The sequence below is a fragment of the Astatotilapia calliptera genome, chromosome 14 (genome assembly GCF_900246225.1).
Source record: "Astatotilapia calliptera chromosome 14, fAstCal1.2, whole genome shotgun sequence".
Lineage (NCBI taxonomy): Eukaryota > Metazoa > Chordata > Actinopteri > Cichliformes > Cichlidae > Astatotilapia > Astatotilapia calliptera.
Window position 1 is genome coordinate 23931166 of NC_039315.1, and position 27021 is coordinate 23958186.

The following is a 27021-nucleotide window of genomic DNA, read 5'->3' on the forward strand; positions in this document are numbered from 1 at the left end:
ACAGATCATCATCCTCCATCTCGCCCTATATCTAGCATCCTCTTATGTTACCCCATCAGTCTGTATGTCCTCCATCACTACATCCACAAACCTTCTCTGTGGTCTTCCTCTTTTCCTCCTGCCTGGAAGCTCGATATTCAATATCCTTTCTCCAGTATATCCACTATCCCACTTCTCCACATGTCCAAACCATGTCAGCCTTGCATCTCTGATTTCTGTCTCCAAAGCGCTCAACCTGAGCTGTGTCTCTGATATACTGATTTGTAATTCTGCTTACTCCCAATCAAAATCTGAACATAGATCTTGGACAGTAGTAAAACAAAAATCAGCATCTGAAATATTTTCCACATAAGGGTTGTGTACTTTTTAAAATTGTGTATTTTATTTATTTTTTATTCTAATAACGTCTGAAGGGTTAAATTTTTACGTATATGCTGTCAGATTTGATAAAATAGCATTATTATTTACGGAACTGACGTACATGTCCAAAAAACTAGTTTATTTTTATACAAAATTACAATGTATGCAACTTTATCGAGTAGAAACATTTTTCATATTATTTCTTAGTTAAATTGGGGTGAACTTCTTGTCCATACGTTCAGGGCCAGAGCCAGTGCCCTTCCAGAGATCCCTAGATGCTTCCGGACTGGGAAGGCTGTGAGCCGTTTCCGCCGCCATTGCGGATTTTGGACAGAAGATCAGCCATAGCCACTGCTATCCATCGATGCAGTGCAGAAAGCATACACAGAAGGGGGGGGCATATTTAACATTTTTCCACTGATATCTCACTTCGGAAACACGATTACCCACAGCATCTTGCCTATTTTAAAACAGTGCTATCGTTTTCACCGACTGGCTCCGACCTACACATTCAGTGAGGAGGTCGTAGCTAGCGCGGTGCTGCTGCTGCCTAGCTAGCTGTACGACCAGAATTTCAGGACTCCGGAGAAGCTCAAGGAAACAACCATGGCTCAAATCCTGCCTATCCGCTTCCAGGAGCACCTGCAGGTAAAGTGGTCGAATCTAGTAGCTATATCGTTTCCTTACATTCTCTTTGATCCCTTCATTTTCCGGCTTAACGGTCGTTTTGACAGCTTTCTAGTTCAGCTAGCGTTAAACGTCAATAACCGCAGCAAATGAATGACCTCCCATCCCCCGTTTAGCCAGCAGCTAATAACTAGCCTCTCATGCTAGCTCCTCATTCATTGTACTGATGCTGTCACTCGCGGCCAGGAGGCGAAACTAGTTAACGACAATCACCTTTTCTGACCTTGAGTGACTATTTATTGGGTTGTAGCGTATGACTGATGCACGGCCACGTTTTGGTCTGTTCAGCGTTATTTCAATATCGAATTAACGTTTGGACCTTGTGAGGCGAAACATTCCAATCGCTGACCTGCATAACATGAACGCATAGTATAGCTGTTTAAAGCATGCTTTATGTTATTGTCATGTGCCCATTTAAGTTATGAGCCGTGAAACCGTGGTCAGTTGCAGTCTGACTAGACTCAGAGCTGCTTCACGTCATAGAGAAACGTTATGTCACGACAGGCCATTTTTTTACTGCTGAAGGGAGAGTCGGGTTATTCTTTAGGGTTTTTCTGACTGAAATGTAACCCATTCATCGCGTTATCTGAAGTGAACCAGGTGGTCCATTCAGTCTGCCAAAAGAATACGATTTTGTTCTGCTGTCCACATTCATATCAGTCAGTCATCTGGTACATCCCAGCTTCTGGCTGTATTGGATATACCCAAGGTTCCCAACCATAAATCAAAGCTTGAACCCCTGTGGAGATTTTGTTTATACTGTGACCCTTGGATGACCTTTTGCCAAGCTTCAGGTATTTTTTGTTACCTAAAGGCACAATTGAAATAAGCATACTTGACATCATTGGCTTTTTTACAGTGAAGAATGTACTGGAGATGCACCAGCTATGCATTTCTGGGCCAAAAAATATATATAAACAAACAATTTGCCCTGTGTAGTATGTTGCATTACTACAATATTATTATCTCCCCCTGCTGGTAATGCAATTTCTGCATGCGTGTCCATTTCACGTTTTGGACGGGCAATGCGTGAAATGAACATGGTAGACCAACATGTCTGTTACACGTTTTGCTGTGATACTGGGTTGCATAATTTGTTTTTGGTTTTTTTTGTTTTTTTTTTTAATTAAAAAAAATTTTTTTTTCTTCAGTCTTTGTTTATCTCAGATACGTATTTCATATAAACAAAGCATATCAAAAAACACAAAGAGATTAAAAACTAAATTCAACTTCCCATAACTATACCAGTGTCTGAACAATAAAGACAGATAACGTACAGTTCCATGTTATCAGTGTGTTAAGCCCACATTCTCAGAAGCATTGAGCCTGCAGATAAATTAATTCACAATATTTTTAATAAAGCTTTCAATCTACTGAAACGAGTAATTATAAACACCTTGCTTGAGTTGTCTGTCTCTTCAATAATAACATCATAGCATCTTTTTAAAGCTACATTAGGTTTTCGTGAACTCACTTTCCTTTCCTTTGTACATACATTTGCATAAGAGGAAATTAACTTGTGAATACATCAGTCAACATTTCCTACAGATATTATCATTACCTGTCATTTGATCTGTAATAAGATGAGCAAGATATTCGACCTTACTACCGACAGTAAGATTGTTATCAAGTTTCAACTCTGGAAATCTTTGTCCTCCTCAGTTCTGCAAATCATTACAGGTCACTTACGGGGATTGCATGTAATGTTATTTTCTACAGCATTGGCAGAACATATGTGTATGAGCTGCTGGAGATCAGCACTACTAGCACTATGACCACAAGATCATCTGCATACATAATATCAAACTCTAGAATATTACCAACCGCTTTGTCATAAATGTTGAGTTTTTTATCAAAGTGTCTTTGAAATGTATCCAGCATAAACATAGATGACCGCTGTTAGTAGATATGATCATATTTGCTGATATAAGTAAACAAACTGGGCCTTAGAGTGGGCCTTTGTGTTAGGAAGCCCTGTTAGCTACTATATAATCATAGTAATATGTGTTAGCTTCTTTAACAGAGGTCTGTACAATTTTGTTATTTCTGGACATTGGAAAAATACATTTTATGATTGAGTAGCACATATTGGTGATATTGCTTTGATGAAAGTTCAGAACCTTTTTGGTTAAGGAAAAATCCTGCCAAAGGAAATTTTGTCTTCGATATTGTACTGTGTGCCAATGGCTGCCATTAAAACAGGTCTTCTCTTCATCGCCAGCTCCAGAACTTGGGGATCAACCCAGCCAACATTGGATTTAGCACGCTTACAATGGAGTCTGACAAGTTCATCTGTGTACGAGAGAAGGTTGGTGAACAGGCTCAGGTTGTCATCATTGATTTGGCTGATCCCAACAACCCCATCCGTCGCCCCATCTCTGCTGACAGCGCCATCATGAACCCTGCTAGCAAAGTTATTGCCCTTAAAGGTAAGCCCCCATCTTAAATCCACTGTTGCGCTTTTATCACGTAGTAAGTGTGCTAGGATTTCAAAGCACATGGACTTAAAAATTAAGCAGCTAAAATTGGTTTGTACCTTGCTATCTTGATATTTGTTTTGTTTTTGTAAAAAGTACACTGGTCCATTTGTGTAAAAAAAAAAAATACTGTGTTGTCAGTTATGTAGCCATCACAGTCTGCTTTTCATTTTGATGTTCATATGTAGATCACCCCATTTCTGTTTGTTGAAAACGACTAGTAGCTAAATAGTGTGTGTGTACGTAGAAATGTAATTGTGCTACATTTAGAATTTGCTGTTTTAGTTCACGAAGCAGTAGCACTAGCAAATTGTCATGCTGTCATGAATCCTTTGTCTATTTTGCTTGTTTTTGCTCTTTTTCATTTCTTACTGCTTTCTTATGTTTGCAGACGGTGAGTTGAATTTTATGTATCATGAGTTGTCAGAGTGATCCTGTATGCACTGTCTTGAAATGTTTGCACAGTAATGAAAGTAATTTAAACGAATGTCTGGATTTACAGTAATAACAGTAGGCGAGCACAACAAAATTAAGACAGTAGCTTAAAGGACCATATCTTCTTTTTTTTTTTTTTTTCCTTTTGTTTTCTGTGTTCACGTGTTTTTTCCATTAGCTACACCGGAAATATATTTTATATCACAGTTGACCATTTCTAAACACTGTACCTTATTTTCGTACTGTACTGGAGTTGATGACAAATTTAAAAAATATAAAAACCTATGGGTTATACATTTGCATTGGAAAAGTAATAAATTAGACGTTATCCTCCCCATATTTTGTTATTATTTGATAACCAGAGTGTGTGCCTGTGTTGGTCATATAGTCGAATTAATGCACTGACATTGTGGTGAAAACACATGTAAATCTGTCTACGTCTTCATTACACAGCAACAATAAAAGCCTTCAGTAATACAGTTCCTGAGTTATTTTTAAACTGTCATTCACAACCTGAAGGCATCCACATAGCTGCTGAACATCTGAGTCAGAAAGTTGTCTAAACTAAATGAAGATTTTCTGTGACTGACAGTCACCGTAATATACGGAAAGTCAGGTGATTATCTGGAAAAATTGAGATGCCTTGGAAAATAGTTCGTAATAAAGTGGAACGTGTGTGTAGTAAAAGGGGAAAAAACATGCAGAAAACAAAATGATATGGTCGTATTAAAAATGTGAAACTGTCAAAAAGGATACCGTGGCAATCACAAAAGGATAACAGAATGGTTAATGAGATTTTCCCATTTTAAGGTCAGGCTTCAGGCTTAAGGGTTTTCTTTTGTTTTTTTGGTGAGTGTAGGAAAAACAGAGAATGCTTAAAACAACTGGGCTGTGATGCCAGCCTCATATCACAAAAATGTGCTGCTCAGTGTGCAGGTGCAATTTTGACTGGCTTGCCTCTGGGATAACGCAGATATTAACATCAAATGCTCATTACCTCATTGTCACCTTGCAGATACTGACATTCATGACAGGTTTTCAATAACTGTTCACGTTTTCACACTTTCAGTGTGTGGTGTTACTCTGTTTTAAATAGCGACTAATTGTAATTTTTATTATACCAGAGGATTAGTCATATACATGTGTTAATTATTTAGGGTTTGGGCACACATTTATATTTTATATATTCTAGACTAATAATTTTGCACTTTATATCTTGCATTGTAGTTATGCAGGCAGTTTATTTTATTGTGCACTATACCCACAGTATTACCAAAAACTGTTCAGAAATGCCACTATACTGTCAGTCATGCACTTTTTTTACCAGTGAAACATGTGGTTTATTTGGTTTGGGCCAGATTGAGACTAGAGCTTATACCTATAAGAATTGAAGTGTCTTTCCTCCAGTGCGACTGAACTGGAGGAAATGAACAGAATGGCTGTGAGTGCATCTGTCCAGCATCCTTCTCATCATCTCATCTGTTTTTGTGCTTTGTGGTCTTACTAATCTGCATTCAGACCCAAACCACATCCCTTATTTTGGGATTAAATTTCAGCTTGAATCCCCTAAGACCTATGACAACATGACAGGAGTTTGATTTCTTTAGTAGGTTGTGTGGGTGGAAAGCTCAACACAGGTCATTTCGAGCATGCACTGTGGACCATGTCATACTAGTAGGTAGGCAGTAGTTCCTAACTGATCTGGTTTGGATTGAAATATTGATGAAGAATTGAAATACTGAACCAAAACTGCATGAAAGGTCACTGTTGAGCCATCTGAGAAGCAAAGACACCATAGTATTTGTGCTAGTGCTGGGCGATATGGAAAAAATATTTATCACGATATGAATTATTTTATATCACGATAACGATAAATATCACGATATACCACCTGACCTGTGGTCATCTATAGAGTACGCAGTCTGTAAACAGCGAGCGCAAAGGGTCCAGTCTTTGTTAATGAAATGGATGGTTACACTCATGTTGGGGTGCGTATCTTTGCTCGTCCATATGTCAGTTGTCAAGGCATAATGCACGACACTGCAAACATCCTTCTCTACTTTGGCCCGGCATGCATCATATAAGCAAGGCAACTCGACTTTACTGAAGTGCTTACGACCCGGCATAACGTAACTCAGATCAAGAACTTTGACGAGGTCACGAAAGCTGTCCTTCTCAACTACATAAACAGAGGCGATGCCTTTATAAATGTAACGTGAGATGGCTCCTGTGATTTGTTTATGGCGCTGGGAAGTTTTTTCATACGGCGTGCCTTGTGCGAAAGACTGCTGTATCTTCAGGTAGTATAGCTGAAGATACAGCAATTTTCCCAAATTGCTCCCGTCGTTCCACAACTTGGTTTAGCTCGGATTTTCTGCATTCTTGAGTATTATTTTTCGTGGACCTTCTGTAGGTGATAGAAGAGATTTGTTGTGTTGCCACTGAGTGCAGGAATAGTTTTATAGCATAGCTTGCAAATGGGCATCTTCTGCTCCATGTTGGTGCTGTTGAACCCAAAATGTAACCAAATCACAGACGTACCCGCTCTTTTCGGTAAAAGTGCTTCTTCTTGGGCTGCCTGTGTAGCTGTCTCTGCCTGTTGCATGTCCAGGCATGAAACTGCAACCTGTCGCACGTCCATCGTTTTGAGTTACCGTAAAGCATGTTGCAAATCCGGGTGCACGCAAAGCAGCACCATGTCGCAAAACCACAAGAGTTTCTTTGTGAAAAATATCAATTTTTATACTTTATTTTTTCTTGCATAAAGTTAAGAGCATGTATAGTGAGAAGACGACACAAATTTATTTGCCACAGGCTATTTAACCCTTTAAGACCTACCATAGAACCAAGTCCGCCAGAGCTTATTTTTATATTTTTAAATGCTGTAGTGCCATTTGTGGGAGAATTTCAAGTTGCTATACATCAATACAACCGTTATAACCCAAATTGTAATAATATGTATGCATTAAGTCCATAGTAACTACATAAATTGCAAAAAAGCGCAATAAACTACAAAAAAAATTTAAAATCGTTTGTGGGGTTTTTTTACATATATTTCTAGTTAGAGAAATTTAAGAGGCTTATTCCTTTAAAACTGTAAATACAAAAAAGTTGCACAAAATAGTTTCCAACCACGAGAAATTTATTTTTAGTGTCTTCATAGTTTTATTTTTGAGATACACAAATTTTTATATACTTCAGGAAAAATGAAAAATATTATAATGCAAATTTGCAAAAAAAAAACAGCATGTGCATCAAAATAAACTATTTACAACGGTGTAATTTGAGATCTAAGCATCCCAGAAACAATACAGAAAAGCATAAAGTCAAACATGACTTTTAAAAACACCAGCAAAGGCTTATAAGGCCCTGAAGGTAAAGAACTACATTTCCGCGAAATGATGTCACGTCCGGTTTCGGGCAGGTGCTGACACGCGATAGTTCGCGCTGACGTATTCCAATGTAGGAAGTGTTATGAACAACTGATCGGATCGGCAAAGCCTGTTTCTGGAATATTATGTTTTTGTTGCTGCAAATGCTTTTTATGCAATTTTTGCAAAGCTATATGTGGAAGGAAACCGTGACCTAGGACAAGCTAATGGCATAAGATGTAAGTACAACTCCGGTTTCATATGCAAGAACAATTATTGCGCTAGCTTACGTGTTTCCAGTTCTACAGGGATTTAAAAATAGTTAGGCAAAAGGAGTGTGCCTGCTCCGGTTTTAAAGGGTTAATGATATATTTTATGTAATAATTTATAAAATTAGGTTAGAAAGGATAGAAGACAAAATGGCATGATAGACACTTTTCTATCGTCCACACGATATATATCGTCATATCGCCCAGCACTAATTGGTGCTATTTCCAATCAAGCTCCAGTACTGCATTAAAAAATGCAACCACCTGCAACTGCATCAGAATGCTAATAAGAGTAACTGATAATGAAATTTGGGGGTCAGTACCAGTTTCAAGGGAATAGAATGAAAAATTTGGGTATCAGTTTTCTTGCCAACAGATATTAAGCAACATACAGGCCTATACACTGGTTCTAGTCTAATTGGAAGAAGACCAATCTGACTGATAGATCTGTGAGTTTAAAGCTTTTTATGATAAGGGATTGGGTTATTCCAATCCTCCATTGCCACTGCAAATGAATCTGTTTGTTTCTATGGATATTTAGCCAACAGTGTGGCACACCTCATTTAGTTTCTTTGCAATCTTGGCTACCTCTTGCTGTGCCGACCTCACTGAAATGAATGTGGGAGCTGTATTTCTTTGATGCAGTGCTAAGCACAGTCTGAGTTTCTCTAATAAAAAGAAGAGTAATTAATTGGTGAATGATTTTATATTATCACAAGAGGGTTGCATAGTTAGACGCAGCTGAACACGTAACAGTTTATTGCATCAGATGTTACTGAATGCAGATCCAACATTTTAAGTGGTTGCCCTTTTGTTGGTCTTGCCCCTTTTTTGTTGACACTGGTACTGGCTTTTTGTATGGTCTGTCGGTGTTACACACACAAAAACCAAAAAAAACCAAAACCCTCCCCGATTACCTGCATTTCCCCCGCAATTGGAAGAGGTATGCCCAATTGATTTCCTCCCAAACTCTGCTGTGGGTTGTGTGCCGTAGCTTTAGTCAGTAGACCGATTCAAGTTTTCTTTCTTTCTTCCTCGTTTTAAATGTTACAATCTAAAAATTTTGGAGGGGGTGGGCTAGCAGCGTCCCAGCACGGCTAACGTGTTAACCTCAGCTCTAAATATTTTCAGCTGCAAAGACCCTGCAGATCTTTAACATTGAGATGAAGAGCAAGATGAAGGCTCACACGATGACGGATGACGTGACCTTCTGGAAGTGGATCTCCCTCAACACTGTCGCCCTGGTCACAGACAACGCGGTCTACCATTGGAGCATGGAGGGTGACTCTCAGCCAATCAAAGTATTTGACCGTCACTCCAGCCTGGCAGGCTGCCAGATCATCAACTACCGCACTGATGCCAAACAGAAGTGGTTGCTGCTCATTGGCATTTCTGCACAGGTGAATTAACACAGTTTGCTTTAGCTTCGTAATATTACAATCAAAATAATATTTCAGACAAAATATTAAAATGATGTCAGTGTGTGTGAAATGCATCACATTTGTATTAGTCATTGCAGGGTAAGTTTATGATATAGCAGAATTTATAGCAGAAAAAACCCCATCACAGACTTTAGTCTGATTTGTGGGCGTTCTCTCCTCCTCAGCAAAACCGTGTCGTTGGAGCCATGCAGTTGTACTCGGTGGACAGAAAGGTTTCTCAGCCTATTGAAGGACATGCTGCTGGATTTGCACAGTTCAAGATGGAAGGCAACACCGAGGAATCGACTCTGTTCTGCTTTGCCGTGCGGGGACAGGCGGGAGGAAAAGTAAGATTTATACTTATTAAGAGAAGCTCAAAGCCTCGTAGCTGCAAAATAAAAAGATCGGGATGAAGTAATTTTAGTGGAAATTAATACTGATTAGAAAAAGGCATTTGGGGTCTTGCTTTGTCTTCTTTTTGTTTTCATTACTTTTTTCTCCCCTAGCTCCATATTATTGAAGTGGGGACTCCACCAACTGGGAACCAGCCGTTTCCAAAGAAAGCTGTGGATGTTTTCTTTCCTCCAGAAGCCCAGAATGACTTCCCTGTGGCCATGCAGGTACAAAACCTCCCTCTTCTTTAATCTGAGGCTTTGTTTATTTAGTATTTAGTTTGGTATCCTGCTAAAGAGTCCTCCTATCTATACATGTTATATCTCCCTTCCCCTTTCTGTACATCTAGATCAGTTCCAAGCAAGATGTAGTCTTTCTCATCACCAAATATGGCTACATCCACCTATATGACTTGGAAACTGGAACCTGTATCTACATGAACAGGATCAGCGGAGAGACCATTTTTGTCACTGCCCCCCATGAACCTACTGCTGGAATCATTGGAGTCAACAGGAAAGGACAGGTACTCAAATGTACACTTGTGGAGTATATTTTGCAGTAGCAAGTCTAGAATGCAATGATGAATGAGCCGCTTATTAATTTCCAGTGGAGCACAGAGCCAAGCTTAGTATAGATATTTCATCTGGGCCTTTGTGCAAGTGAACAGGTTAAACTGTGTTTAATTTTGGATGCAAAATGAGTTGAATAATGTTTTTGGTAGATGTTTTAAATATGTGACAGATAAAATTAATATATTTCTTATCAGATTCCAATTTTATTTTAATATTTGTGACTACATATTGTTTTTGAAAATTGCTTAAAGATATTTTCCAAACCTGATGTATATTTTTAAACCAGTCTGCACACATGTGTAGTGGACTACTTTCCCTGTGGTGTGTTGGCCCTGGTATGTCAGCGTGGAGCCTTGGGTGTGACCTTGACTGAGGAAATCTCTGAAAATATCAGGCAGTGGCAGCATCTTCAGTGTCAGGCAGCATGTGACACTAACAGCAGGTGGCCTCAGCTTGGCCAGGCAGACTACGCAGTCTAATCCTGTTATTGCTCTTGGCTCTCACCTGCGGGTCTGCTGTACACAGGCCAGTGTGCTACACGCACGCACACACATTTCATGTGCAACTGTGTGTGTAACACTGTACACGACAGCTTGTGGTAATCCCTGCATGTAATTCAGAAACGTGACAAGTGCAGGTCTCATAATGCAGTTCTTTTAACTCAGATTTTTACAGTGAACTTAATTTCAAACCCAGGTTTGCCAGCAGTTATTCTCAATTTTGTGTCGAAAATGTGCCTGTCTCTTTTTGTGTCTTTATATCACTGTACACCAAACTGCATTTACATTTTGGTGGACTTTTGTTGGAAGGTGTTGTAGCTGGATACAGTTTGACATGAACCAAGAACTTTTTAAAAAAAATATTCTGCCAGTTTTGCAGCATCATAGTATTTATTATTTAGATTCTTTTGAATGTATGATGTGAATCTTTTATATAGGTTCATTAGTCTTTCAGGAGTGTACAGAATATAAAGACAGTTTAATGTGATCCTAATGAAAGGAAAACGAAACATAAATAACACTGCCTGTTATGCTTTTAGCTTAAATATAATGGCACTTTTGGTTCCCGGTGTTTTAAAAACAAAGTCAACATGTGGCATGTTACAGTTAATCTGTCACCAGGAATAACACCTGTTAGGCCAGAGTAATACGTCATCTCAGCCTCACCTAGCTCCCTGAGCCCTGCTGCACTGAAAGTTGAAGAAGATGAATTTCAACTTAGTTTTATTTATATAACGCAAATCACAACAACAATCACCTAAAGATGATTGTTGTTATAATTCAGCGGTCCCCAATCTTTTTTGCGCCACGGACCGGTTTAATGTCAGACAATATTTTCACGGACCGGCCTTTAAGGTGTCGCGGATAAACAACAAAATAAAATGATACGACCAAGACAACAACTGTGGTATCTTGTAAATATAATAATAAATGTGAATTTACTGTGTAATTGTGTAACTTTATTAGCAGCGTACTCCTGAAATGCACCAACAACATTGAGAGTAACGTCCTCCTCTCTGCCTTTTAATGCTCTCTGGTCGCTATGGTAACGAGTAAATATTTCTTTCAAAATAAGACACAACTACAACACGGGAAAAGCCCCAGGGAAACCAAGTCAATGATAACCATAAATTTCACACCCGAGCCTCAACCTAACAACTCATGGACCGGTACCGGTCCATGGCCAGGGGGTTGGGGAACACTATTGTAAGGTAATGATGCTTACAATAATAACTAGAGGGGACCCTTAAAATCAGATGACCCCCTTGTGATAAAGGAGTGTGAAGGGATATTAAGCAGAAGGAGTCTCATTTTGTAAAACCGAAAAGCATCCAAACACCAAACACAGCTCCTTTCTTGGTCTGAAGGGTTTTTTTGGAGCATCGCTGTTCGCGTCACCTCCATGTGTCTTTACTTTTCTCAGCCTCCAGCTGTAGGATTTCCCATCATGTTATGTGCCAGCTTAATTTTGTAAGTGTGTCATTATTAGTTTTAGAGATAGTTAAGACTTTACAAACTATTGAGTGCTGTGGTGTTTTCCCTAAATGAGAGGGAACTGATTGTGAATGAATAATTGTTGTCTTTGTATACATTTTTGCATCATGTGATTAGAACAGCAAGAACAGTGCAGTGGATACAGGTCCCCTGTCATTGGTGACAGTCAGTAACATTTAAACGCCTTTAAAAGTCACAGTGAATGTGTTTTGTCGCGGTTCAGTTCTAATTCTGTCAGGCGGGCAATTACCACCAGTACAGCTAGCATACGCCACAGCACAAATATCAGTGTTAAATAGCTAGCAAAGACAACAGCTGTTTAAAAAGTATGAACAGCTTCTAACTAACTGTAAAGGCAGTTAGGTGTTACCAATTACACATGCGTTTATGTGCACATTTGATTTTCCAGGTGTTGTCTGTATGCGTGGAGGAGGAAAACATCATTCCATACATCACCAATGTGCTCCAGAATCCAGACCTTGCACTCCGAATGGCTGTCCGCAACAACCTCGCTGGTGCTGAGGAGCTGTTTGCTCGCAAGTTCAACACCCTTTTTGCAGCAGGAAATTACTCAGAGGCTGCAAAGGTGGCAGCGAATGCACCCAAGGTACTGCCATTGTGCTTCTGTGCACTGAGACTGTGAGTCTAAGATTTCAGTAGCTTATATAACTATGAAAACCAAAGAAAATTTGTAAAAACAAGTTTAGATAATGCTTCCAAAATTGTTTAAAGGGAGTACAGCCCGCGCGCTGCTTTTATTCCTTTTTCCCGTATTTTACCTTTTTGTATTTTCAATGGGCTAAGAAGTTTCCATCCTACCTCTCCAGGGTATTCTGCGAACACCAGACACCATCCGTAGGTTCCAAAGTGTTCCCGCCCAACCAGGCCAGACGTCTCCCTTGCTTCAGTACTTTGGCATCTTGCTGGATCAAGGCCAACTTAATAAGTTTGAGTCTCTGGAGCTCTGCAGGCCTGTCCTTCAGCAGGGCCGAAAGCAGCTACTGGAGAAATGGCTAAAAGAGGATAAGGTATGTGTTTAGTGGTTGGTTTTAAAGTGGACAGTCTTTATCTTAAGTTTAAATATTTATATCTCAAGTTCATCTATCATATCATAGAGTAAAAAAAAAAACTGAGACCATGTAAAATCAGAGTGCTACTCTGACTCACTGAATCACATAAATCATTTAGTATAAAGCAGAAGATCACGTAGGCCAGTGAAACCCAGATTCCCTTTTTTTGTTTTTGTTTTTTCCACTGTACCATGGCAGATCACTGTTATAGTTTCTAACCCTTCTGTTTGTGTTTACAGCTGGAATGTTCTGAGGAGCTCGGAGACTTGGTGAAGTCTGTAGATCCAACTCTCGCCCTCAGCGTCTACCTCAGAGCCAATGTTCCCAATAAGGTCATTCAGTGCTTTGCAGAGACTGGCCAATTCCAGAAGATTGTTCTCTATGCCAAGAAGGTTTGTGATGACTGACTTGGTAAATAAAATATCTTGGGCTGTAATATGGTTCACAGTGTTTTGTTTTGTTTTTTAATACACCTACATCACAGATGGGGAGCATCTCATACATCCTTACATGTCTGTCATCCTTGTAGGTTGGCTACACTCCAGACTGGATCTTTTTGCTAAGGAACGTAATGCGGATCAGTCCAGAGCAAGGTCTTCAGTTCTCTCAGATGCTGGTTCAGGATGAAGAGCCACTGGCTGACATTACACAGGTAAAAATAAAGATTTTTGGGGGGTAACGTGGCTAAAAGATACTATGACTATGATCTGAATCGTAGTTATTCTCACAGTTGTAGCTGAGCACATGATTGCAAAAATATCCCACACCTCTGCGATGTGTAGCAACACAACCAAGATTTTGAGAGTTTAACTTTTGCGGTTTCTCTGTTATTTAATTTTCCAGATTGTTGACGTATTCATGGAGTACAACCTGATTCAGCAGTGCACGTCCTTCCTACTAGATGCCCTGAAGAACAACAGACCCATGGAGGGACCACTGCAGACGCGCCTGCTGGAAATGAATTTGGTCCATGCACCACAGGTACATGAACATGTAGATACAGTGGGGCAAAAAAGTATTTAGTCAGCCACCGATTGTGCAAGTTCCCCCACCTAAAATGATGACAGAGGTCAGTAATTTGCACCAGAGGTACACTTCAACTGTGAGAGACAGAATGTGAAAAAAAAATCCATGAATCCACATGGTAGGATTTGTAAAGAATTTATTCGTAAATCAGGGTGGAAAATAAGTATTTGGCCAGGCCAGATTATTTCATTTACCAGTGACCAGTAGGTCTCACCTAAACTAAAACGGCGCTCTAGCTTTCTTTCCCCAACTTCTTTCACAACAGATCAAATCTTTTGCTGTTTACAGACATGTTTGGATTTGAGTGTCTGTGTGTGACAGGGCCTGTCTGTGTGCCATTTGTTGCAGGTTGCAGATGCCATTCTGGGTAACCAGATGTTCACCCACTATGATCGCGCTCACGTGGCCCAACTGTGTGAGAAAGCAGGCCTCCTGCAGAGAGCGCTGGAGCATTACACTGACTTGTATGATATTAAACGAGCAGTGGTGCATACACACCTTCTCAACCCAGAGGTACGACACAGATCGAGAATATAAAATTGCTGTTGTGGTTTGCAGTGATTGTCTTTGTGTCGCTGATGATTTTCTATTTATCTCTTCAGTGGTTGGTGAATTTCTTTGGCTCCCTGTCTGTGGAGGATTCCTTGGAGTGTCTGAGGGCCATGTTATCTGCCAACATCCGGCAGAACCTGCAGATCTGCGTGCAGGTCGCCTCCAAGTACCACGAGCAGCTCACTACTCAATCCCTCACTGAACTGTTTGAGTCATTCAAGAGCTTTGAGGGTTAGTGGGGAAGGTGCAAAAAAACAAAACCCAACGTATCTTTTGTTTTACTACTTTTGCTAATTCTGAGTTTTTTTGCTTTGAAGGTTTGTTCTATTTCTTGGGCTCAATTGTGAACTTCAGCCAGGATCCTGAAGTTCACTTCAAATACATTCAGGCTGCGTGCAAAACAGGCCAAATCAAAGAGGTGGAGAGAATCTGCAGAGAAAGCAATTGCTACGACCCCGAACGTGTGAAGAACTTCCTCAAGGTCCGTGCAGAAAACGGTTATCTGCAAAATAAACCTGTGATTTTTCTGTCTGTCAACATTTTATTGTGTTTTTTCCAGGAAGCCAAGCTTACCGACCAGCTGCCATTGATCATCGTGTGTGACCGCTTTGATTTCGTCCACGATCTGGTCCTGTACCTGTACCGCAACAGCCTACAGAAATACATAGAGATCTATGTACAGAAGGTACATTAATAAAACTCCATCCTTTTACTCATTTATTCTCTCTCGGTATTGGTCTACCTCTGTGGTTGTGCATTTGTTTTTACCTTGATGGAAACGTGTCATAATTCTGTTGTCATTTATTCCAGGTGAACCCGAGCCGTCTGCCAGTAGTCATTGGTGGATTATTGGATGTGGACTGTGCCGAAGATGTAATTAAGAACCTGATCATGGTGGTGAGAGGACAGTTCTCCACAGATGAACTGGTCGCTGAAGTGGAGAAAAGAAATCGGTGAGAACCAAAAGAACTGTTAAAAGTGCACCGCAAAAGAGGAATCGCTCGCTCGGCGGTCTAACTCGACCTGTGTGTTAAACTGGTCCTTTCCCTTCATGATATTCTGTCAAAGCTTGTGACACATTTACTGTGCCTCCTTCTCCAGCTTGAAGTTGTTGCTGCCTTGGTTGGAGGCTCGTATTCATGAAGGCTGTGAGGAGCCTGCAACCCACAACGCCTTGGCCAAGATCTACATCGACAGCAACAACAACCCCGAGCGTTTCTTGAGGGAGAACCCCTACTATGATAGCCGCGTGGTGGGCAAGTACTGTGAAAAGAGAGACCCCCACCTGGCTTGCGTGGCTTATGAAAGAGGACAGTGTGACCAAGAACTCATTCACGTGAGTTTAAAAACAAATCATTTTAACTGGAAGGCGAAATTCCGGGTCATTAGTAATACGAGGTTTTTATTGGCCTTTTATTTCAAATATTTTCGTTCTGCTTCAGGTGTGCAATGAGAACTCACTGTTCAAGAGTCTGTCCCGCTACCTTGTACGCCGCAAGAACCCAGAGCTGTGGGCAAGTGTGCTGTTGGAGACCAACCATTACAGAAGACCACTCATTGACCAGGTGTGACTTTTTACTATCTCTGATACTAAATCATGCCACTTAAACTAGTGTATTGTTAAAAGTTCCCAGGCTGTAACGCTTCGTTAGCTTGCATACTGTAAACCAATCATCAGCTGTTATGCGTCATGTTTGTCGTCGGTCTCTGCTGCAGGTCGTCCAGACAGCCTTATCAGAGACCCAGGATCCAGAGGAGGTGTCTGTCACAGTCAAGGCCTTCATGACCGCCGACCTTCCTAACGAGCTCATCGAGCTTCTGGAAAAGATTGTGCTGGATAATTCTGTCTTTAGTGAACACAGGTAAGAGTCTTACCTGTATTTAATGTTGTTCTTCTTTTATTTAACCCTTCATATCCAAGATTTAGACATCACTGAGTCCCCTGCTCATAGTTGTTGTTCCAGTTGACGAACATTGAGCTTGCAAAGCATTCGATATATTCAATAATGCATTTAGTGAAAAGCTTGTATCTTGTTGATTTCAGAAACCTTCAGAATCTCCTCATTCTGACTGCCATTAAAGCTGATCGGACACGCGTCATGGAGTACATTAACCGTCTGGACAACTACGACGCCCCAGACATTGCAAACATTGCCATCAGCAATGAGCTGTTTGAGGAGGCCTTTGCTATATTTAGAAAATTTGATGTCAACACTTCTGCTGTGCAGGTGCGCGCTTTCGTTATTAACTACAACTTGTTTAAAGTTTTTAAACACCTTGTTTTTGTCTTAATTCAGAGCGTGCTAACAGCCCTCAGAGTTTTGCCGGTCATTTTGATATTCAGCGATCTGAATGTTTGCTGCTGTCCAGGTCCTGATCGAACACATCGGCAACCTGGACAGAGCTTATGAATTCGCTGAGCGCTGCAATGAGCCCCCAGTTTGGAGTCAGCTGGCAAAGGCGCAGCTTCAGAAGGGCTTGGTGAAAGAAGCCATCGACTCTTACATTAAGGCTGATGATCCCTCGGCCTACATGGAGGTGGGACAAGCTGCAGCCCAAAGCGGTAAGATGATCTCTTTCAGTTTTTAAAACTAAGATCTAAGATCTTTATCACTTACCTTATTGTTTTATTTAATCAAGATACTTAAATGGCGTAATGTTAAATATGCAGTAGATAGGTGCTTATGGTAGTTAATTTTTGTGTGCAGGAAACTGGGAGGACCTGGTGAAGTTCCTGCAGATGGCTCGAAAGAAAGCCCGCGAGTCATATGTTGAGACAGAGTTGATCTTCGCCCTGGCCAAGACCAACCGCTTGGCCGAGCTGGAAGAGTTCATCAACGGACCCAATAATGCTCACATTCAGCAAGTAGGTCCTGACACACACACACACACACACACACACACACACACACGCAGTTGTACATACAGCAGTTCCCAGTTAATTCTTTACCCCGTGTTTACAATTACAGCTGCTTCGCTGGTCTAACTTAATTTGTTCATCTTCAATTAGGTGGGTGATCGATGCTATGACGACAAGATGTACGAGGCAGCCAAACTGCTTTACAATAATGTGTCAAACTTTGGCCGTCTGGCCTCAACTCTGGTTCACCTGGGAGAATACCAGGCAGCTGTGGACGGAGCCCGCAAGGCTAACAGCACCCGTACCTGGAAGGAGGTGAAGGAGATCAGTTTCATTTTTGAAAGTATAAAGAGTGAGATCAAGTTCAAGCCTTATGTTCAAAACACAAACTCACTCGACTGACTAATTTTAACAGCTGTTTTTTGTTTTTTCCTCTGCTCTGTCAGGTGTGTTTTGCTTGTGTAGATGGGAAGGAGTTCCGTCTTGCCCAGATGTGTGGCCTGCATATTGTTGTCCACGCTGATGAACTGGAGGAGCTCATCAACTACTACCAGGTATGTGGGGTACCTGTTGGCCAAACACCATGGTCTTTCAATGAATGATAAGTAGGTGAGCATGTATACTATCACTAATCTGGCATAAATAACAGTCAACAGTCATATAAGCCTGAGGATAGCAGGGTTTCCAGTTTTCTCCAGCTTACAGATGGTATATTGTTTTCCTGCGCCTCAGCGCACTGTATCTACAGACTTGAGTTTTGTTTATGATGGTTCAAGGGCCTCAAAATAACTTCCCAGATTGTGTAGGGGAGCGAGATTAAGGGTTATAGTTGTGTCACTAAGTCTGTCTGTATCCTCCAGGACCGTGGTTACTTCGAGGAGCTGATCACCATGCTAGAGGCTGCCCTTGGGTTGGAGCGTGCTCACATGGGCATGTTCACTGAGCTGGCTATCCTCTACTCCAAATTCAAACCCCAGAAGATGAGGGAACACCTGGAGCTCTTCTGGTCCCGTGTTAACATTCCAAAGGTGGGTGTGAGAAACGGATTTAGTATGAGCTTTACAGCCAAGCAGATTTTGGCAGGAATCTGACGAAATGCATCACAATACACCGACTGCGACTGCAGTTCAGTATAATGTGATTGTTTTAAACATTTTAACAAAACTATATCTAAAGAATTAGGATTTAAAAAGAAGTAAAGTAAATAAACTCCTCAGAGGAACAGCAACTACAACTTTGACATCTTCAGTAACGTCTATAAACCCGCATTCGTTTTCAATTGTTAAATTGTTAAATTTGACTTGATGTCTGTTTGTGTGTCAGGTTCTCAGGGCAGCTGAGCAGGCCCACCTCTGGGGAGAACTTGTGTTCCTCTATGACAAGTATGAGGAATATGACAATGCCATCATCACTATGATGAATCACCCAGCTGATGCCTGGAAGGAAAGCCAGTTCAAAGACATTGTCACTAAGGTGCAAAACATAATTTAAAAGCATATGGTAGTGCTAACAATTACTTCTCTTGACAGGAATACAGCACAGAGCTGCCCTTTTTTTTCCAAAAAACTTGTTTAACTTCATTATGTTTGTCATAGGTGGCTAACGTTGAGCTGTACTACAAGGCCGTCCAGTTTTATCTCGAGTTTAAACCACTGCTGCTGAATGACCTCCTTATTGTCCTCTCTCCAAGACTGGATCACACACGTGCTGTCAACTTCTTCAGCAAGGTCAGTATGATTTTCTTTGACTGTTTCTTTGGTTCAAATCAAAAGATCAAGACTTTTGCCAGACTGAAAACTGATAAACATTTCTGTCTGTTCAGGTGAAACAGCTGCCTCTGGTTAAGCCTTACCTAAGGTCTGTCCAGAATCACAACAACAAGTCGGTGAATGAAGCACTTAACAACCTCTTCATCAATGAAGAAGACTATGCGGTATGGTTTCATTTTGTCAGTTGGGTCTTATAACATGTGCTGTGCTCTGATGTTTGATTACAAGAGAAACTCTTTGTTATTGTTAATTCCAGCAAGCACACATTTAAAACGTTGCAGTTGTTCCGCATCTTGCTTTCTCAGCCTAATCTCACAATTGTTTCTCGTGTTACTCAGGCGCTGCGCACTTCCATCGACGCTTACGACAACTTCGACAACATCTCGCTCGCCCAGAGCCTGGAGAAGCACGAGCTGATTGAATTCAGGAGGATCGCAGCCTATCTTTTTAAAGGCAACAACCGCTGGAAACAGAGTGTCGAGCTCTGCAAGAAGGACAAGCTCTACAAGGTGCGTGGGTACAAAATTAACAAATGAGTTGCAGAAGAAAAGTACATTCCTAAAAGCAATGTAAATATAAAATTTACATTTGAGCGTGGAAACAAACGATTAGGTGTGTCAGTTTGTTGACCTGGCTTTTTTTTCCTGCAGGATGCCATGCAGTACGCATCAGAGTCCAAAGACACTGAGCTGGCAGAAGAGCTCCTGGCTTGGTTCTTGAAGGAAGACAAGAAAGAGTGTTTTGCTGCCTGCCTATTCACCTGCTACGACCTGCTGCGGCCCGACGTAGTACTGGAGACTGCCTGGCGACACAACATCATGGACTTCTCCATGCCGTACTTCATCCAGGTCATGAGGGAATATCTCACTAAGGTGGGTTGGCCAGAGGTAATGAGGATTAGGACAAAGTAAATGACTTTATGATATGGCCTCTAAAGAGAGAAAAGCATCTCATGTTACAAACCCAATTTATAATTGTAAGGTCAAAAGTTTAGATACACTCATCATGGGTATGAATGTCATTGCAGCTAAGTGATTTCTTTGAGGCGTTCGCTTTCCAGGGTTAAATGATTGTACAGCATACATCTTTAATATTTTTAAAAACAAGAATTGGCTGCATACGTTTGAATTTATTTTATATTTTCTCTAATCCACACAGACACAAAGGTAAATACAGGGTACCATATATACATAGATCCCCACTTATATTTAGTTAAATGTCCCTTAGCAAGCATCGACCAGATGCTTTTGGTAGCCATCAATAAGCTTTCATTATAATTCTGGCTGGATATTTGACCACTCTTCTTAACAGAATTGGAAGAATTCATTTAAATTAGTTGGCTTTTATGTGTATTCCACAAATTATAAATAGGATTGAGGTCGGGGCTTTGGAAAGGCTATTCTAGAAACGTATTTTAAGTCTGCTTTATTCATTCCAAAAACAGTTCTGATGTATTTTTAGGATCATTTTCCTGTTAGAACGTGTAATTCTGTCCAAGTTTCAAATGTGTAGCTGATTTAAGATGAAGTTGAAGAACTTGGAGATAATCCTCCTCCTACATTATTCCATACACGTTGTGCAATGTACCAGTACTACTGGCATCAAAACAGCCCCAGAGCATGATGCCGCCACCACCATGGTTGACAGCTGGTACTTATGTTTAAAACCCTCACCTTTACTTCTCCAACGAAAGCATTTGTCTTGTTCATGTGGTAGGCTGTAAATTACTCCACTTGAAGGTGTTTATTTTGGAGCAGGGACTTCTTTTTTGGTCAGCACTCTCTGTCCATGGTGATGTTAAACTTGCTTCACAGTAACAAGTGTTACTGGTGTTCCAGCAGTTTCCAGCTCATGACAGGCTTAAGCCTCATGGTGGTTCCTGGGTTGTTCCTGAACATCCTAACCCATTTCCTCTCATCTGAGGGTGACAGCTTGGGTCTTCCAGTGAGTGCTGTCAAAGAGAAAGAGAAACAACCAGTTGTAGTCAATTCTGATCACTAATGAGAAGTTAATAAGTCTTGTCAAGTTAAAAGATACTGTGGATCAGATTTATGTGCATTTTTGATTCTGTCTAAATAGCAGAAGATCATAAATAAATTCAAACTTGTGCACCAGACCCTTGTCTTTTAAAATCATTAAAGATGTATGCTGTACAATCATTCCACCCTAGAAAAAGAACATTATAAGCCCAAAGTAACCATGACATTCATGGCCATGGTGAGTGTTTGTGTGTGTCCAAACCTCTGACCACAACTGTATAAGGACATGCAGAGATGTTTCTTCTGCTGTTAGATTTAAAGACTTAAATTAGTCCCATCGTCCCTTCAGCCATCTTTGGAAGACTAAGAAAAATCTTAAGAAATCTTTTTTCTGATCAGTGCCCAGGATTTCCATCCTTCTGTTACAAGAAACAGTAGCAGCAGCTAAAATGTGTTTGCAAATACTGTTGGACTCTCAACAGTATTGCACAGTTAAAGCCCCCACCTCCCAGTACTGCCAGTTCTTTCCTTCATTCATGTTCATCGTCCTTTGCATCTGTCAGTCACCATGTGTCATCACTGGTGTTTTCCTTTTTTCATTTGGGTTTCCATCTATTCAAGCTGCTTTTCCATACAAATGTGTTACGGAGGAGATTCATAACTGCTGTGTGACTCATTACGCCATTTATCTCTGTTACATGGCAAGCAAAGCCCACACGAAAGAGAAACACCTGATTCTTTCATAACAGCGCGCAGACCCGAGTGAAGCATTTACACATTTATGTTCCAACTTTTGATGATAAATTCAAAATACTTCAGTCTGTTATTTAAGCTGTTCAAGAAACAAAGTGATTGTGTCACGTTAAATGAAGGGATTGTGTATATCTGGGTCTTTTTTAGCGACATAGAGGAGCCATGTTGTTTATACTAGTCTAAAAAGTGAGGCGCAAGTTCACGGTAGCAGGTTTGATCTCAAGTGTGCATTTGTATCAAAAGTGGCATTAATTACCCGCATCACTCGTAGGATTTTTATATTTCTTCTTTAAGTGACAAGTCCTCTGTTTGCTCTCTCTCTCTCTTTCTCTCTGTCACTTTCTATTTTGGGAGACTCCCATTTGTTTTTTCCTCCCTAAGTTGCCTCTCTGAATTTCCTTTCCAGGTTGATGCGATAAAGGAAAAGGTGAAAGTCCAATCCATTTTCTAATCATTCTTTTTGACCCTGTCCCCTGTCCTGTAGCCTGTAGTTTGGAGCAGTAAAACTAGTACAAACTGCATGTTCCCTCCCCTCCCGTCCCCTCTCCCATGTCACTCTCTGCTGCTTCTGACTGTAAATTCCACATCTCCACTAGACCACCTACCAACCCACGAGACTCCAGAGCGGGGCTCTTCACGCCCATCAAGAGCCCTGATCGGCTTGCTGGTGTGTCCGTGACAGCTTGAGTTTTGCCTCAGGCCAGGAATCACAGAACTGATTGGTGAATTGGACACGTAGCTGACAGCTAAAAGATTAATTGCTGATTCAGCTCCTGAGACTTTATGACACTTCCACAGTCATTTTTTTGAAGATCTGTTATAGCAGTGCAACGGTAACGGCCACCTGCCGCAGCTGAAAGCAGCTTCAGAGTCTCTCAGTTGGTCTTTGTAAGTCTGCCTCTTAGAGAAAGCCCTTTCACATATTTGTGTCAGACGTGCAACCGAGCCCTCGACTGAAGCCAGCATGCTTATCAGCTCTCCTCGGCCGTGGGTGAACAGTGCCACTCTGCTTAGCCTCCCCTCACCTGCTGTGGGTCAGGTCCTTTTTCTGAGATTTGTAGATTAATTCATGTTTTACTGTCTCGTACCTCTGCTCAGCTGCGCTCTACTGCTAACAAGTTTATTTCAGGAAGCAGATGTGTTTATACTGTCTAGGTTTGCCTTTTTTTGGTTTTAATCAAATCTTGGGAGGATATTGTTCTGTTTAAACAGTGGTGCATTAGCATAGACTGCAGCTGAGTGTAATATTAGCATTAGAGGAGCCACAGAGGCTCCATTTTAACAAAGTATTTCTTTTCTGTTGTTTTCTGTCTGCCTGTACTTATTTCAGTGCTATAGTTACAATACTGGCATTAGAAACCATAAATGTTAGCCTGTTACATGCATTTTTAGAGGGTGTATTTTTCTCTGTTTCTTTGAGTATTCTTGCAAAGTGAGCTCTCTTCAAGCGACAAATTGCTTTTGTGGGTCAGGGAATAAAATCTGTAGTCCGGGTGTATCCACTGGGGAGAAAAAAATCAGAACTTGTAGAAAACGACCAGCATGCATTTCCCTCCTCCTCCCTTGGTAGCATCAGCTGCACTCAGGCCAGGCTAAGAGACATGTTGTTGGCTGTGCCTGCTTCTTGGAAACGTTGAACTGGCTGTACAGTACCATCCCCTCCACCCTGTCGTTCACACTCCCTCCACTTTGGCTCTCTGCTTCTCTGTCTTTCTCTCATGCACTCCTCAAGAAATAAATGACTAAACTGCTGCTTCAGCATGTCTCTAATAAATCGGCACACTTTTCTTAAAACGGCCTCTTAACTAGATCGACTGATGTTTTTCTTTTTCACTAGTAAACCAGACAGTATGTAGAGAACTGAACCCAAAACCACCGTGAGAGAATCCAACCCCCCTTTTTGTTTAAGTTATCTTATCTCAACTGCAATGCACGCTGGCGTAGCCGAGAGCACTGAGGGTAATATCTGAGGCTTCCCGCTGGCTGCTTAATTCTCTGAATTGTTTCAACTGTATCTTTTGTCCTTTCGACTGTCATTGTCTGCTTCTGAGCTGAGGCTAAAACACCAAAGAAGAAATAATGGGAAGTTTGAGAAAGTTTATCTCAAGGCTTTTACATGTTTTACAGAGCTGTTTACACCCATGCAGGGAGTTAGAGATACGATATGTAGCATGTTAGCTACAATATTAAAGTGACAAAAGTGAACGTCTGATTTTCAGGCTTTAGAAAATGTAGTTTAAAGCCTGAAAAGTCTGGGGGGCTTCATCCAATCACACCTCTTTTCTGGTAAAGGTCAGGTGAGTAGTAAAAAAACAAAAAAGGAATTAAAACACTTCATTGCATGATTGGAAGGAGGAAGCAAGGGGTTATCAATCTATATATATTTACCTTTTCATTTTATTTGACCTTATTTTACATTTATTTAATTTTGCCTGTATATAATGGCCACTTTCGCCTGTAAAAGTATTAAATCTTGGAAACACCAAGTTCTTACTGGTGTGGATTGGCATTTGTGTTTTCAGAACACACTGGATGCTAAGCTAGGAAACAAAGATGACGACAGATCCAAGCAGGTTGGTTAGTATACGACAGTGATTTTTTTTTAAAAAGAATGAGGTTAAGTTAAAGGTAAAATGTGACAGTAAGATGGTTGAAATTGCGTAGTTGTAGTGCTCTGGAAGAAAAGCCTGATGTGAGGGTGTTTGCACTGGTGCAGGGTGGGTTCTCTACATACTCACACTTGTTCAACATGTTAGAGTAGATGTTTTTGGGTGGCTGGATGGTGGGACCATTATTACCCAGTAGCTGTTTGTCTTTGTCTCCCCTCCTTACTCCCTAATTCGTTTCACAGTAAGTGGATGTCCATAAGGTAGAGTAGCCAGTAGCTCTGTAGTTGTAGTTATTCCTCTTAGGCTCCTTAGCGAGGCCTGCTTCCCGCAGCCTGTTTTTATTTAAATCTGGACTGTAATCGTCTTCGCCTGTCAGGAATGGTCCCATCCGTCAGCCAGTGAAATAACCCAGAGGTCAGTTTTTACAAACCCTTGCTCTTCAAGAGCCCCGTCGTCTTCACTTTAACTGAAGTGTGACACATCCGCTGTCGTCGTGTGCCCCCACAGGTGGACAAACTCGAAGCCTCCGAGTCTCTGAGGAAACAGGAAGAGCAGGCTACAGAGTCTCAACCCATTGTTTACGGTAAAAAAGGCCTCATGTTCAAAACTGGATCACCGTAGTGCCTTTTGAGAATAGATTTAATAGTTTGATCGCAGCTGTGGTGTTTTTAAGTACTCATCTTGGCGTTGTCTTGCAGGCACACCCCAGCTTATGCTCACAGCAGGGCCCAACGTGCCCGTGCCTCCTCAGCAGCCCTACGGCTACGGCTACACAGCAGCACCCAACTACGGCCAGCCGCCACAGACCACCTTCGGTTACGGCATGTGAACACCCAACTACCCACATCCTCCCCCACCCACAACTCAACCCAACACCTTCCTTCCATCTGTTCTCCCTCCTTTGTGTTCCTCACCAGCTTCCCATGGTCTTCTACTCACAACAGGGGCCACAAGCAAGCAACAGCCCACTCTCGTTTCTGGCACTATTTTTTTATTCTGTCGTCCTGTTCCAAGAGAAAACACTTAACTGCATCGAAGGACTTTTATTTGTATTGTTTGAAAGAAATTGGACCACACGTTTGTTTTTTTCCACATTCCATATTTATGACTACTTATTAAGATATTTTTGTGTGGTTTTTTTGGGGTTTTTTTTGTTAATGTCAAAATTTTTTATTGGTTTATGGAGAAGTGGACTTGCTCAAGCTCAGCAATGAGCCTTTGAAGTAGGTGGAGGAGCATTGGATTTTGCACTCATGAAGAAATTAATGTAGAAGAGCTCTTACTTTTGATGTACTGAACATGTGGACAGCTTACATTGTCTCGTTTGTCTGTATAATGCATTTCATCATTGTATATTCTGAGGAAAAAAGGTTACATATAATATTGAACATATATTGCCATTTCAGTGGCTATAGCTAGCAACACTAAGTAATGATAGTATATTCTGCACAGGCGTGTAGCTTTATGGAGTTATAAATGCATACAGACGTATGTCACTGTGTGACTGGGAGTGTGTGTGTGTGTGTGTGTGTGACCTAAAGGTCTGAATAAGAATTTTAACCCCCCTCTCTCTCAGCCTGTACTGAGCTTCTTCACTCCACCCATCTAGATATTAGCGCTCCCTCATTAGCTCCATGTATTAAGGTGACCTCTTGTGCTGTGTACAGTGCTTGTGTGAGACTGTATCTGTGTATGTGCAAGGACGGGACCACGGCCACTAAACCCCAGGGCCCTTAACCGTACCGCGTGTATGTATTTACTCTGAACCCTTTTCGTGCTGAGGTCCGTGTATGCCAGGTGTTGTGGTGTTCCCCTCGGTCACCGTTACTTTTTTTTTTTTTTTTCCCCTCTTTTTCTTTTTCCTCCTCGCGTGTACAGATGTGAAGAATTGAAAACTTTTAGATGGAGACCCCCACCTCTCTGTCGTCCATCCCCTCCCCTGTCTTGTTACCTCCTTTGTTAATGCTTAGTGGCAAGAACAAAGAAAGAGGCAGAGGAAGACAGGCTGGTGGAACGTTTAGTGTTTTAACGACAGCTCGATTAGCTCCATAAACACTCCTGTAGGTTGTGTGTTTAGATGGTTACGATGAAGAAATTTACTAAGTCTCCATACATCCAGTTCTCTGTCAAGAATGGTTTGAAATAAGAGCCTGTTACTTACCTTGATGTACTTAACTTCCTTACATGCTTTAAGCTGTGTGTGTAAAGTGTCATCCTAACCCTGACATAAGTTGAATTCCTTTCTGTTGTCATGCATATTAATAAAGGGGATCTGTCATCGATAAGTGGAAGAATATGACTTAATTGAAAGGGAACTACTAGCCTAAATAAAAACTAAAAATTGTACCCCGTCTCTGTGTGTGATGGCAAAAAAGTTGATTATTTTTTCAATATACATAAAACAGACTACATCAGTTTAAATAG

At 41.1% G+C, this 27021-nt stretch overlaps 1 protein-coding gene across 6 annotated transcripts; it reads left to right on the forward strand.

The window, feature by feature from the left end:
• The first annotated feature begins 584 nt into the window (after positions 1-584).
• Positions 585-26943, forward strand: LOC113037034 (clathrin heavy chain 1-like). 6 transcript variants are annotated; one of them, XM_026193755.1, is made up of 35 exons: positions 585-1008; positions 3269-3476; positions 3916-3918; positions 8731-8999; positions 9206-9367; positions 9527-9640; positions 9763-9936; positions 12389-12586; positions 12807-13007; positions 13289-13441; positions 13579-13701; positions 13893-14030; positions 14424-14588; positions 14678-14858; positions 14945-15108; positions 15187-15312; positions 15438-15580; positions 15729-15963; positions 16070-16192; positions 16344-16489; positions 16672-16855; positions 16998-17190; positions 17336-17493; positions 17638-17802; positions 17934-18041; positions 18348-18515; positions 18811-18960; positions 19083-19214; positions 19310-19420; positions 19595-19765; positions 19907-20128; positions 22395-22415; positions 24974-25011; positions 25105-25180; positions 25296-25362. In XM_026193755.1, the coding sequence occupies exons 1-34, from the start codon at positions 967-969 to the stop codon at positions 25133-25135; spliced, it is 4920 nt and encodes a 1639-aa protein (XP_026049540.1). In that variant the 5' UTR covers positions 585-966; the 3' UTR covers positions 25136-25180; positions 25296-25362. The 6 variants fall into 6 exon arrangements, 5 of the variants coding, with proteins under 5 accessions (XP_026049540.1, XP_026049535.1, XP_026049538.1 ...); XR_003274546.1 differs by lacking the exon at positions 25296-25362 and having other exon boundaries at positions 22585-25011; positions 25105-25140; XM_026193750.1 differs by lacking the exon at positions 24974-25011 and having other exon boundaries at positions 586-1008; positions 25296-26943.
• Positions 26944-27021: the final 78 nt, after the last annotated feature.

Bases quoted from the DNA above. Each gene is read 5' to 3' on its own strand.
- LOC113037034 (XM_026193750.1), top strand. From the start codon at position 967: ATGGCTCAAATCCTGCCTATCCGCTTCCAGGAGCACCTGCAG. The intron at 1,009-3,268 runs GTAAAGTGGTCG...CTTCATCGCCAG, and splicing joins GCTTCCAGGAGCACCTGCAG to CTCCAGAACTTGGGGATCAA. The intron at 9,368-9,526 runs GTAAGATTTATA...TTTCTCCCCTAG, and splicing joins GGGGACAGGCGGGAGGAAAA to CTCCATATTATTGAAGTGGG.